The sequence below is a fragment of the Camelus ferus genome, chromosome 9, assembly GCF_009834535.1.
Source record: "Camelus ferus isolate YT-003-E chromosome 9, BCGSAC_Cfer_1.0, whole genome shotgun sequence".
In the NCBI taxonomy this organism is placed as follows: Eukaryota; Metazoa; Chordata; class Mammalia; order Artiodactyla; family Camelidae; genus Camelus; species Camelus ferus.
In genome coordinates this window covers 60,080,214-60,094,652 of record NC_045704.1, presented here as the reverse complement: position 1 = coordinate 60,094,652, position 14,439 = coordinate 60,080,214, and the positions used below count along the sequence as shown (strand labels likewise).

The 14,439-nt window shown below is 49.7% G+C and overlaps 1 protein-coding gene across 1 annotated transcript; it reads left to right on the top strand.

The window, feature by feature from the left end:
* The first annotated feature begins 901 nt into the window (after window positions 1–901).
* CD2 (CD2 molecule) lies at window positions 902–14,178 on the top strand. The gene is given in 6 exon segments (XM_006172508.3): window positions 902–1,148; window positions 1,306–1,611; window positions 5,614–5,844; window positions 9,964–10,086; window positions 13,380–13,576; window positions 13,578–14,178. Coding segments are annotated over 6 exon segments (1,044 nt in total). The 5' UTR covers window positions 902–1,087; the 3' UTR covers window positions 13,704–14,178.
* Window positions 14,179–14,439: the final 261 nt, after the last annotated feature.

Sequence of the window (14,439 nt, the reverse complement as noted above, 5' to 3'; positions counted from 1 at the left end):
CCCTGGGCAGCTTTGTGAGAGAGAATATCTGTATTTGCCCCTAAAGTTGAAACAGAAAACAAGCACAGTTTTTAAGATTTTTGCTCACTCTATCCTAAAGAATCATAAAGCTGGAAGTTTACTTTGGAGATCTGTCACTGGGTGTCCCTTTTTTCTGCAGTGGGATCTCTCCCGGCCTCATTTTCTGTTTGCGTCCATCAGCGCATCTCTCTGTATCTCTCCCTGGGTCACACGTTTCTTTTCTCTTTCTTTCTCCCAGTCCTCTCTTGCTTCCTTTTCTCTTCTTAACTCTTCCGTTCCTTAACCATCTATAGTGTTAACCAGCTTAAAATGTTTTTTCGTTGTTCTGGTTGTTTATGGTATTTCATAGCCTCAAAGCATTTTTGGCTTGTTTTGGAACACATTTTTATTTACCTAACTGTGAATTTCAGTATAGTTGTGAAATGTGCACTGAACGTAAGATTTGGGGATTTCAAGCATTTATAGCTGAGGCTCAATTTATATTTGTTTCCCTTCATCACATAAAACAGTTTCAGAACATTTTAGAATGCATTTTGAGAAAGAGGAAAAAAATCCACTTTTGTAATTATTTTGTATGTACACATTTTCCAGTAGTTGTAACCATGCAATAGATAATCGTGGTCTGCTGGCTGTTCACTTATGGACATTCACCCACATTTCTATGTGGTCTTGTGAGGGGCACTGCCACAGAATGGTTAGAAGACGGGCCGTGTGGCTGAATTTGTCTCCTTGTTAACTAAAGGGCGATCCTGCATGGTTTACTTAGACTCTCAGTTCCTCTTCTCTTCGATGGAGGAAATGAACCCCATCTAAGGTCATCATGAGGAGTGAAATATGATAAGGAAACACACACTCATAAACACAGCTGCTTTGGCAAAGGAACACTTGAGCGGGCTTGCTTTCCTGTGTGCTCGCGTGTGTGTGAGCGTGCATCTTCTACGATTACTGTAAAGAAGCAAAGAAGAGAGGCACGTGGTTAAGCTCTCGGGGGTGGATTCCACTGGTCTCACTTCAGTTCCTTTTGTAAAGGGAGCTCAGAATCACAAGAAGGAAACTGACACCAAAGATGAGCCTCGCATGTAACATCTTAGCCAGCTGCCTTCTGCTTTTCACTGTTTCCACTAAAGGTAAGTTGATGTGTGGGTCTCCATTGTCACCATTAGAAACTTTTTTGGAGACCATGAAGTGAGTGGAAGAGGCAAAGAGGTCACAGCCCAGCTTTCCCTGGCAGTGGCTCGCACGACTTCAGTAACTGTCTTTTTTTTTTTTTTTTTTTTTTAATAGGTGCAGTCTCTGAAAATAAGCAGGTCATCTCTGGTGTCCTGAACCATGACATCAGCCTGGACATTCCTGATTTTCAAATGAGTGATTCTATAGATGATATACAGTGGTCCAGAAGCAGAACCAAGGTCGCACAATTCAAAAGAAACAAGACACCTCAGCAGATAATGGACAGATACATGATATTAACAAATGGGACTCTGAAAATTAAAGATCTGAAGAGCACTGATAGAGACACCTACAAGGTAGCTGTATACGACACACAAGGAAAACACGTGCTGGACAAACTATTCGATTTGAAGATTCTAGGTAAGTGTTTGGTCTCTAAATTCCTCCACCTCAGTATGGGCACTGTTTAGCAGGTTGGGGAATAGCATTTAAGAAATGTCCCTAGCCCTGACTTTGGCCTTGAGGGAGCCTTAAAGGAACTGAATGCTCTCCTCCTGCCTCAGTGCAGGCTCCAGTCCTGTGGGAGAGACGGGTTCCACATGTGGAAATCCACAGCTCATAGACCCTCAAGTCTGCACATCGCAAACTCTCTCTTCCGTGGTTGTGGGATGCGCAGCTGAGTGAAGAATCTGGATGATGATGGTATTAATTAAGGGGAGGGAGATAGATGGGCAGAAGAAAAACGTGACCATGCCAAGTGGACAATGAAGGAGCAAGCTCGATGTGGGGCTGGGGAGGGGAGGCTGGCTGATGACTAGAGGGTCTTCCATCCTGAAAGACAATGTCCAGCCAGGATGTCCTGAAGGAGTAGTTTGTTGTAAGGCAGAAAAGGGCTGGAAATAATGAATTTAAGGATGAATAGCCCTTGTTACTAATCTGCTCAACAGCAGCATGATCAAAGGTGGAAGATGGTATTTGCTGATATCTATAGAAAATACACAAGGTGTGGCTTTGTGTGTCTGTGCACGTCCCGGGAGGGCAGGAATGGATAGTGCCAATGGATGTTTGAAGACTAGCCAGGGCGCTGCTGTTCTCATCCAAGTGAAGTAGGGAGGACCTGCTGGGTGATTCTTAATTCAGGCTTCACGTTAGAATCAACTGAGGTGCTATTCACGTTACCAGTGCTAGGTCCTAACCCAGACCAATTAAATTAGGGTTCCTTGGTATGGGGCCCGGGGCATCGCAGGCGCTAAACTCCCCAGGTAATTTTAATGCGCAGCCAGAGCTGACAGCCACTGGCCTAGACTAAAGGGTGCCAGTAAAACGCCTGAAGAATGATTACACTGAGAAAGGATGAACAAAGCGTCTTGAGCTTGGGAGAGAGGGAAGGGAAGTGGGAGTGGAGTGACTTGGAAGCCACAAATTCAGGGGACACTAGGCAAGGCTTGGATCGGAAGTGAGAAGAGGAAGCTGTGCTTCGCTTGGAGAAGAAAGCAGGAACCCCAGCATAGGCACGAGCCAGGGATTCAGCGAGCAAATAAACACTTCTGTGCTTCACACAGAAAATGCTGCCAAAGAGGGGGCCCCGCCTCCTACCTAGGGTCACCTCCAGCCCTGCTCTCAGCACTTGGACCTGACAGCAGGCCCACTGCAACGATCACAGACACTGTCAGCTCCCCTGCAAGCAACAGCTTTCCACACCCTAGTCCCGCGGCAGAAGGGAGCGCGCATTCCAGAAATGGGGCGGGCGAGACAGAATGGAGCCAGAGGGGCCTCTGCGTGTGGGCTCTGGGAACCGCGGCTGGCATGACTTCTGCCAGCACGGACTCGAGGGTCTGGTTTTGAGCTTGAGCCTCACACTCGTGCTTCGTTCGGCAGTGCTGTGAGAATAACGGCTACTGGCGAGGTGTCAGGTGCTTTGCTACGTGATCTTATTTGAGGTTCCCAACAATTCTGAGAGGTCGCTGTTATTACCCCCTTATTATCTATAAGGGAACGGAAGTGGCCTGACAGGAGCAAAGTCGGGGCCCAAACCCAAGGTTGTGTTCAGCAAGGATAGTGACACCCCTCCCCACCCCAAACAGCTTCACTGAGATGTAATTCACATACCATAAAATTCACCCCTTTAAAGTGTGTGAGTCCATGGCTTTTAGCATATTCACAGGGTTGTGCAACCATTACCACAGTCAATTTTAGAATGTTTTCATGACCTCAAAAATAAACCCTCACTCCTTGGCCAAAAGATGGAGATCATTCCATGACAGGATAGCCACCTTGCTGTGTGTGTGTGTGTCCAGCATTCAATATGCAGTCCGATCACTGTTACTTGCCGCATGGTCTTGGATCAATTCCCTGTGTGCTCTGAGTCTAACTTTCATAAAAATAAGTCTATGGGATGTTCAGGGGGACAGGACTTCAGGGAAACACTTAGCATAGGTGCCTCGGGCACCTGGGATGCAATCGTGCTTCCTCAGTGTAATGCTGTCTGCCATCTCTTTGTTCCTGCATGCTGCTCAGACTCCAATCTGGGCACCCACAACCCCTTAACAAGGGAACACTGCCGCCAACTGAAGAGGCAGTGGAAGGCTCCTTAAAAGCAGATGTTAGTAGAGAAGGCGTTGGTCCTGGCAACCTGGAGTTAAGGATTCTCACCTATGAGATGTGCTCGCTTGATTGAAGCACACCTCTTGTAGGAAGCTATCTCACAGAAAGGGTGTATACAAATGTATGACTTTGACAGGCTGCTCATCCCTGGGTGGTTTATATCAGTGAAATGCTGGAAGGGATTTTAAAGTCCCCAGCAGTTAGAAACTTATTAACTAAATGAAGAATATATTATTTAAGAAGATGGTGGCGATGTGTATTTCTTGGTGTTTATAATGGAAAGAATTTCAAAATAGATCAGTAAAGGGAAAAAAAGGCAGACAAACAATATGATCCAGTTTTAGTTTTTAAGACATTTATGTGCATGTGTGCATAGAAAACATTTGCTAAAGAGATACATCAGAACTTTAAGAATTGTTGACTCTGGGTAGTAGAATAGCAAATGATTTTAAGTCTTCTTGAAATTTTGGGGGTATTTTTATCAATTTGTACAGTGATGTCACTCTTATAAGTAGTATTTCCATTTTGAAGAGACAAGTAAATGCCTTGGCTCAACTCCTAGACTCTCCACTGACCCTGTCTTGTTGTAGGATGATGTTTTTCCACCCTCTTCATTCTGGGTCACTCTGAGTTCTGGGATAGGAAGAAAACTTAATTTCTGCATGCCTGTATATTGGGAAAGAGATGGAATTTGGTGGGAAAGTTCATGGGGAAGACATTGTTGTCTGGGAGTCATGGAGGGAGGGAATCACCAAAAAAAAGAAAAAACTTATGTATTTGCATAATGAATGGAAAGACACTGAATGAGAAAGGTGGCAAGTCTGGGGACAGAGAGGAAAGGATGAGAAAAGAATGAGCTGACTGGACAGCTCGGAGGTGGTAAAGAAGGATCTGGACCCTCCCCAACTGATGCCAAGGCCACGGCCTTGTCTTTTGTGATGCAGCCTTCTAACAGTATTGTGTCAGGAGAGGCAAGGAGTGCACGATTGTGGCTGTAACAACTACCACCAGTATCGTCGGTATGATCAACGTGCCAGGGCTGTGTCACATGTCGTCCCTGTTGTGACAGGTGGGGGATGTCCTTCTCATCCTTCTCCTATGAGTGAGCTCGGTGGGGTGCAGGGTGTGGCCGAGCAGCTTTGGGAGGCTGGAGGGGCTCTCTCCCCTCGGCCTCAGAGCTTGAACTGCACACCTGGCCCCTGCTCCCAGGACCCTGCTGGGGGAGGGGGTTTTCATTTGTGACCAAGGCCTCAGGCCACACGCGTACCAACTCCTCAAGGTCAAGCTCCCAGCTGCACTAGATGCACTGCCCACCCGGCCGCCAGTCCCGCATCCTAGGACCTGAGGATAAGGGGATGGGGCGTGGTAAACCCTTTACCCATAGCACTGACCATGCACTTGGAAAAGTGGGCTCCTCTCCTGACTTCCCATTTATCAGTGTGTACCCTTGGACCATCCATTTAACCTCAGAGCCTTGGGCACTTCATCTGCAAACAGGAAGGAAAACATTGGCCTCTCTGTTCCTTAGAATAATGTGATCATACGTGTGGACACATTTTAAGATATAAAATACCACATAAATATTTGAAATGACTTTTTTTTTTTACTAATATAAGGTATCTATAAACTATCGGAAATAAACGTGTTCTGAATGTGCCGTATAAATAAAATAGAATAGAAATGACTGTTGACAATAGCTAGGGGTCTTTGAAATTGTTTCCTGGCCCCAAACTCACTCACTTTCCCCTGTATAAACAGGTACATCTTTTACAATCTATAAATTGCCTAGTATGAGTTGGATCTTTATTTTTGTTTCAGAGATGGTCTCAAAACCAGTGATCTCCTGGAGTTGTACCAACAGAACCCTGATCTGTGAGGCAGCAAGAGTAAATGGCTCTAAATTAGAACTGTACATAAATGAGTCCAAGGTCAGGGAAGATCAGCAGATCATCAAATACAAGTGGAACACCAAATGGAAAGCATCCGTCAAGTGCGTGTCAAGTAACGAAGTCAGCAAGGAAACGAACGCGATGCCCATCAGGTGTTCAGGTGCGTAGTGGGCACTGGGCAGACACCTTAAGTTCACTTCACAAACACAGCCTTCCAGGCCCACAGCAGCGGACTGCTCCAGGGCATGGGTGCTTGAGCTGGGAGGCAGCCTTGGCTCAGGATGAGACCTGAAAGTATACCTCTTTCCCCTGGAACCCTTCAAGGGACGCCTTAGAGGAGAGAGGAGTTAGTGTTCTGGGGTTACCCATCTTGGGAGTCCTCCCACCGAGCGCAATTTAAACTCAGGCAACTCAGAAGATTCTCTTCTAGAAGAAAGAATTGTCAAATGGGAGAGATAAACGAGCTGAAAAGTTTATCTCCTACAGAGATAAACTTCCCAGAGAGGCAAACTGACTTGCCCATGATCCCTCGGCTAGTCAGTGACCATGACTGTGACTCCTAGGGCAACGATGGAGAAGGGAGCAAAAAAGACTGCTTTCTGGATGGGAGATGGCCAGCACCTCCTATCAGAGACGGGGGGCAGAAAGGTTGTGGAAACCCTGGGAGTTAGGGGCTTGGGGAGAGGAAGAGCTTGAGGGCAGGGAGGACAGTGAACCAGTGTAGGAATGCTCTCCCTGCCTCAGAGCAGACAGCCTGGCGTTGGTGCCAGCACCAGGAAATCCTGACTCCAGGACCAGTTCTTCTTCCCTGGACCCCCAGCTTGGCACGACCCCCAGAAATAATTTTTGGGAGGCAGCCTGCTGTAGAACTCAGCTCTGGGTTGGGAGCCAGAAGCCTAGACTTCTATCCTGGTCTGTCCAAATGGAACAGATGACCTGGACAGAGTTTCTGCCCGTCTCTAGGCTTCAGCCTTCTGGTCCACACAGAAGACAAGCCCTATGAACCCCAAGAGGTCACTCATCTGATACGCTGCGATTATTTTTCCAATGCTGTCTTGTCAGTCCCCTTGAAGCAAAACTGAACAAAAAATAGTTATTTGGCCAGAGGCCCTGAGTTTCTACAGCGACTATGTCTGGTCAGTGACCCTAGGGGGCAGCCCGAGCTAGTGTGAAGTCAGAATTAAGGCTTTTTTATGCACATTCTGAGTAAGTTACCAGCTGCTGCATAACAAATGACCCCATATTTAGCGGCTTAAAACATCCAGCAGTTATTGTCTCGCAGGTTTGGTGAGACCTGAATCTGGGAGTGATTTAGTGGGATGGTTCTGGCTCAGTCTTCCCCGAAGCTGCAGTCAAGATACTGGCAGGGGCTGCAGCCACATCCGTCAGGTGCAGGCACTACTGGGGGGGGGGGGCACTAGGCCGCCTCCCAGTGTGGCAGCAGCTCCCCTCAGAGCAGCCAGAGCGAGAGTGACAGCAAGTGCTCGAGACAAAAGCCATGGTCTTTTACAGCTTAATCTCAGGAGCGGAAGAGATCCTGTCACTTCTGCTGTGTTCTGTCCACGAGCAGTCACTCAGGAAGGCCAGCCCACGTTCAGTCGGGGGGGGGGGGGGATTGCACCCAGCGGGAAGGACCAGGAGGCTGGGATCAATGGGGACCCTCCTAGGGTCTGCCCGTCACACACTTAGAGCAGCATGCCCTCACCTCCTGTTCGTCCACCTGTCATCCCTGTGTCCCCCCCACACCGCGTCACTACGACACAGTGAATGAACGGCCCCTTCTCGACTACTCAAGCTCTTGTCCCCTTTCAGGAGGCCCTTGATTAGAGTTGCCAGATTTAGCAAATAAAAAGGCAGTGTAAATGTTCCAAATGTTGCGTGGGACATACTTATACTCAAAATTATTCATTGTTTAATTCAGACTTAGCTGGGCATCCTGTGTATTTTAGCTGCCAACCCTACTCCATGTTTACTTTAATTAGATCCCAACAGTTGGAAAAAAAAAAAAAAGAATGCGCACGCAGTAGGGCTGGACGGAGGGAGGAAGGGCTTTGAAGGAAGCCGAGGTTTGACGCCTAGAACCTTCAAGTCCCTTATTCTGTGGGGCAGAGTGGAGCTAGCCTGAGAAACAGCCACTAGACAGATGGGAGGAATACTTAGGGGGAGGCTGGGGAGGATGAGGCTGCTCCTGAGGACCCTTAAAGGGTTTCATCCTAAAAGGCCAAGGCCAGGGAGAGGGTACAGCTCAGTGGTAGAGTGTGTGCTTACATGCACGAGGTCCTGGGTTCAATCCCCAGCACTTCCATTACAATAAACAAACAAACAAACAAACAAACAAATCTAATTACCCCCCCAACAAACCAAAACAAAAAGTGAATAAATAAAATATTTTTAAAAGTAAAAATAAAAGGCCGAGGTCAAGGCAGAGAGGACGATGACAAGACTTAACCACTTGGCTCAGAAGAGACGAGTATGAACTTAGAAGCAAAATACCAGGGTGAAGGCACAGGTCTGGACACCCAGGAAGGACTCCCCCATGTAAATTCACGGGCACGTTATCTCCAAGGAGGAGTCCAGGAAGGAGTGTGGCTGGATTTAGCGACTGTGAGAACACAGTTTTGAATGACAGAGCCACAGATGCCTCCGTCCAAGACACACTGGATCGTCCCCCACAGAAAGCACCCGGAGGGCCTGGCTGGACACACCTGTGACCAGACTGTGTCCTACATTCCCCAGGGTGCCCAGATAAGGGTTTGGTCACCCTGTCTGAGGACTCAGAGAAGACGAGCAAGTGGCTGCATGGCTTAGCCCGATGCTCCCAACTTGTCCGAGGCCGGCCCTGGGCCCCCCAGCCCTCTAGGCCAGACCCCGGGAAGTCCTCGGCTCAGCCCGAGGCGGCCGCCATCAGCCCTGGCCCTTCCTGCGAGCAGGCAGAGCCTAAGGGACCCCCCTTCCGTTCCCTGCCTAGCTTCACAGAAGGTTAGGATTATGCCTGTTTCTCTAGGGGAAGCCCCTTCATCCACAGCGCATAGAGAGGCTGTGTCTCTGGGTCAGAGAGAGACCTGGGAAAGAAAGCAAGGATCGACAAACCACTGCCGTCGGAACATCTGTGTAGCTGGGTTTCTGAGCCTCTGGCTTGCTCCTGGGCCGGCCTGGCTTCACGTGCAACAGCATCTTCCTAGGAACGTTTGGCCAGAGAAGGGTTTCCCTGTGACTCCGAGCTGAGCTCCATTTGTTCTCCAGATGTACGAGCACCCTGACCCATGCCCCCAGCTGATGCCTCTCTGATTGCTGTTGACTCACAAAGGGGCAGGCGGCCCAGCACCCCTCCCGGGAAGCAGCTCCCAGAAACGCCGGTGCACAGAGCTGTAGTCAGAGCAGGCCCTTGTCTTCGCGTGTAGTTTTACAGTTTACAAAGCACTTTCACATTCATTATCTGATTGACTTCCAACAGTCACCTGTGATCTAAGTGCATGATCTCCGTTTTTCAAAGAAAGGAACAGGCTCAGAGAGGTAGAATAACTTGCCAAAGGTCACACAGCTCTTGTCTAGTAGAGCCTGCACTCAGAGCCATTTCTCTTAACACAAAGTCATTGTTATCCTCACTGCATTAGGGCAACTGAAGGTCTGTGGGCTGACGGTCTAGTCAACACCTGCTGCTAACTCACTGTGTGTCTGAGTTTCTCTCACAGTTTGGGGAAAATCTGTGGTCAGAGAGCTGGGCTGGACACATGAAACATGTCCCCCAAGTCTTTGGAAACTGTCTGGTCAAGAGGGTGAGGAAAAAAATCATGCTGTAGGAGGGCAGCCAGAAATGAAGCTGGATAAATAGTTCAGGAACATGGAGATGAGGGGCTGCTTAAAGGAATCACATAGGAAAGGACACAGTGTGGCCTCAGGCAACTCATCCTCCCTCTCTGGGCCTTGTCTGCAAAGCTAGAGGTGACACTAGTCTCTAAACTCTTTCTCAGATCTAAACTTCTGTGACGTTCTCCCTGATAGGGGGCAGGGGACAGCGCCTTGGCACATGAAGAATCAGGCATCTCTGGTCCAGGAGAGCAGTCCTCCAAGGAGCCTTTGGAGGGGCTTAGCCTGGACCCGGTGCCCCTTCAGGCAGTGACAGAATCCACCAGCCTCCGTGAGCTTGGCCTCTGTGAGAGTAGAAGTCACATTGAGCTCTTTTATCTGAACGGCAGGAGGCAAGAGTCCTTGGCCAGAGCAGAGAAATGGTCCTCTGCCCAGGACCACCCCTTCCATCCCACGTCCATTCCTCTTGCAGAGAAAGGTCTGGATATCTATCTCATCATTGGCATTTGCGGAGGAGGCACCGTCTTCCTTGTCTTTGTGGCACTACTCATTTTCTACATCAGCAAGAGGAAAAAACAGAGCCGTAGGAGAAACGGTAAGCTCCCCCCTGCCGTCCCCCTGCAGGCCCGCGTGAAATCCCCGTGGAAACAACTCATGGGGCTGGCGCTCAGAGTCTGGAAAGAAAATAATGGAGACGGGTAGTTTCAGAATGTCAGGGCTGTAACTGGCGGTTACAGTTTGTTCCATTTTGTGGTTAGCTTGATTTTTGAAAAACAAATTCTCGGTGGTGACAATGTGGGAGCTTTGAGAAGCTGAATCCAGGCGGCCTCACTGGAATCCACCACCTGAGGCTGACTCAGTGTGAGGCTCTGTGGACAGATTTCCAGTGAACCACGTATATCTACGTGGGCAAAAAGATTAGCTTCAAAACTCCATTTCCATGAACAAACATCTCGTCCTCTCCTGAGGGGGTGGCCGAGATGTGTTGAGGACCAAGCTCCTGGGAATACAGGTAAAATTTCAGGGCACCGGGGACTCACAGGAATACATTTGTTCCCAAACTGGATGTTAATACCCCTTTCCAATTGGCTGTTCGAGGGGGTATGTTAGGGCTGCAAGTGTTTCTTCCTTGAATCAGGCCTGACAACCCACCAAGAATGAAAATGTTATGTTCATAAGTGGGGAGCTGGCTCAAGGGGTATCCAGGCCAACCAAGGCAGCATGTTTGGATAATGGTGTTCTTGTGCTGGGACAATGGCGGGGGTGCTGGGACCCCATGTTGCAGCTGGGTCCTTCAAGTGTTGCCCAGCCATCATCAGGACATGCGGCCAGGTGGGCAGGTCCCTCAGGTTCTGTGCAAGTTCCCATTCACAGCAGGACTGGGTCCCCTACACGGGGTCTCTCCCAGGAGCAGGCCCAGTGTGTCCCTGCCAGCTGCCTCCGGGACCACCCAAAGAATGACCTGGTCTGAACCTCCCCAGGCAGTGGTGGCCTTGAACCACCTTTGGCTCTGGCTTCCTCAAATTAGACATCTTTCCCCAGGTCTCTTTCAGGCCACTGCCCCTCCGCCTCATGTCCCGCTACACCCCTGCCCCCAGCATGGCCCCGCGCTTCCACCACCGTCTCACACACACTCTCCGCTCCAGGGGAACAGAATTGTTGGTGGAGACCCATCGGCACCCACAGCCTCCTCACTTCTGGGCCCTGCTCTGGCAGTTCGCGGCCCCCCATCCCCCTGCAGAGGCTCTTTCCTTCTCTGCCTAATGGTCAAAGATCACGCATCCTTCCAAGGTGGACCTTGCATGTCACCTAAGACAAGGCAATCTCTACTTTCACCAGGCTGACTGGCCAGCGTGATGATTGGCTCAAGTTGACAAAGCAGTTGGCTGTACCAGGCACTGATCTCTGTAATATATTTATATTATATATATATTTCTTTATATTCATTATCTCACTCAACTTTCTGAGTGACCTTATGAGATAGATAATATTCATTCAGACACAGAAGTTTAATTCAATGAGGTCAAACGATGTGCCCCAAATTCTACGGCCAGGAGGCTGAGTTAGGATGAGGGTAAGGTGAACCTGGAGCTCAGGGTGCAAAACTTGAGGATATCTTCCCCCTCAGAGTTGACCCTGCCCTTGCACAACCCCAGGAGTTAGGCCTTCTTTGGTTTTGTGCCCTGGGCGCCTGCTTGCTTCAATCTAGTCCTGGCCCAGGGCTGAGTAACCAGGAGATATGGGGAGGGAGGAGAGCACTGAGGTTGGAGGAATTCCACGAAGCAGCCATGTGGGCAGGGGCTGAAGTTGCAGGCATGGGCTTCCAGGTCCCCCGTCCTGCTCTGACCCAGCAGGCTGCACAGAGCCAAGCCAGCCTGAGGCCTCAGCCAGTTGGCCACACCCCGCTCCTCCAAGAACTCATGGGGCTCTTTGTCTGCACCTCTCTGGTGGCCCTGGGTCCTCACCAGAGACTGACATTGTGATTCGCAGTCTCGGGTCGTTGCAGCCACTTGCTTGGCTTCCTAAGGACAATGCTTGTGTCTGAGCCATCACTGCCACTTAGCAACAGGCACCTAACACCTAGAAGATGGGGGGAAAATGTTCAAAAACCAAATGAACAAAACAGTGGGTGAACAGAAGAGTAAGCAAACGGCCAGCCCAAGCTTGCCGTATGGAGATGCAAAAGGACCGCCCGCTGCCCTGCAGCTGGGAACTGGGATTGCCAGAGCCCTCTCCTGGGGCCTCCTGGCCTGACCTCTGCTACCTGGAGGCACCAAAGGTGGCACAGAAACTGTTTCTCCCTTTCTGTGCATTTTACTTTTGTGCTTCGAGCACACCAGCCTCTCCACATCAAAACCACAACGTTTGACTTTGAGTCTTCAGATTTAAAGCCCCCAGGCCTGGATTTCTAGCAGTTGAAAGAGGCCGTCTGAACTGGCATTAGCACCCAAAGTTGCAGGACGATGCTCAGAGCGGGCGTGTGCTTCCTAAGCCTCACACCCCTGCACCAACGTGAGCAGCGGTTCATGCACCCCGGGAGAGCCCCTCTTCCGAGCTTTCTCCGGAGCACTGCAATGATGGCTTTGGGCACAGGGACCAGATTACCCAACCTGTAGCCCAACGGAGGCCAGAGGGCCAGCGGGCCAGCGGGAACCTCCAGGCTTAGAGCATCTGAGAATCTACACAGATTTCCTGTGTCATTTTAAAACAGCAAAGGAAAAATTACATTACTGTGAGTCGTGGGCCTGTCTTCATGGACTGCCATCACAGAAAGCAGAAAATCCCAGAGGGGTGACCAGAGGAGGAATTCTTTTCTTTCCAAGCCCAAGAGGACTGCGCTTGCTTATGAATTTCTGGGAAACTATTGTTTCTAAGAACTAAAAACTCCTTGCATATAACCCAACCCCTCACCAGAATGAATGTGGGTCACATTACAGGAGAACTGGGGGAAAGGCAGATCTAACAGAAAGACCCACCTGAAGGCAGGTAGTTGACAATGTCTTCTCTGACTACTTAGGTCCCATGACAAGGGCTAGAACCCTGAGGTGCTCTCAAGGTGTGGCCCCTGGGGTGACTTGGAGTCAGGGCTCTGGGGTCTGGGTGCCCACTTTGTTCTCGAGAGACCTAAAGCCTTTCACACATCTCGCCTTTGGCTCCCTGAGTTCTCTAAAGCCTTGGACTCTCACTCTCCCTTGATAGGTGGGCATTTCTGTCTCCCCTGCAAGACCTGGAATCTCTGGAGGGTAGAGGTGGCTTCTGCTTCCTCATCGCGTGCACCAGAGTAGCTGGCATGACACCTTGTACATAGGAGGCATGCTCAGTAAATAGTTGCATTGATCTTGATCATATCTTTTCAAGAAAACTCTTCAGAGGTTTTTATTGTTGCAGATGAGGAGCTGGAGACAGGAGTGAACAGAGTGACCCCCGCCGAGGAAAGGGGACGGAAGTCCTACCAAATTCCAGGTTCAACTCCTCCAAATCCAGCCATGTCCCAAACTCCTCCAACACCTGGCCATCGTCCCCAAACACCTGCTCATCGCCCCCAGGCACCTGCTCATCGTCCCGGGCCTCCTGGCCCCCGTGTGCCAGCACGCACAGAAAAAGAGGCCTCCTCCTACCCCAGGAACACAAGGTCACCAGCAAAAAGGCCCTCCCCTCCCCAAGCCTCGAGTTCAATCTAAACCTCTCCGTGAAGCCGAAGAAAACGTGTAACTGTCTCCTGACTCAGTTGTCACCTTCTTCTAATGAAAAGCAATAGGAATGGTCCTTTCTCGGAGAAGGCACTGTGGAATTTCTCCACTCCAGATGTGCACGCCCGCACTTCCATCACGGGTGTTCTATGAGTAGACCCTGATCGCCAGCTCCCAAGCTCAGGAGCCACTATCATGTCTGCACCTTCTGACTCAGCCACGTGATCTGACGTCTGGCATCTCTGGCCTCCACACAGACCTCTACCACACCAGGAAGAGAAAAATAAAAATGCAAATATTAGGATGATCAGTGACTGAGTACAAAATCCTAGAGATCGCCTCAGACCACGTGCAGGTGTCAGATGTCAAGCGGTCGCTGTGCCTGTGTCTCCCTGCGAGCAGCCTGCCTGTTTGGGACACTATTGGGTTTCTTATGTGCCTGATGGACAGCTGCTCACTGTCTCAGGAATAGAAGTGAAATAAAAGCCTTGACTTGACCCCAGTGTTTACTCATTGTTAGAAAGGAGCCCAGCATCCAGCTGCTGAATGCAAAAGAGACTGGTTAGTGGGGTGTGACAGCAGGATCAAATTGGGTCACCCCAATTTAACTGGGCCACCTTAATCCCCACTAGAACAACCAGACTCCACTCCCCAGGTCTCAGCTGCAAAGCTGGACCCACAACCTATTGGTAGATTTATATAATGAATTGAAATCCTTTATGAGCAAACTTCAACGAGAAACACCAGAAACCATAACT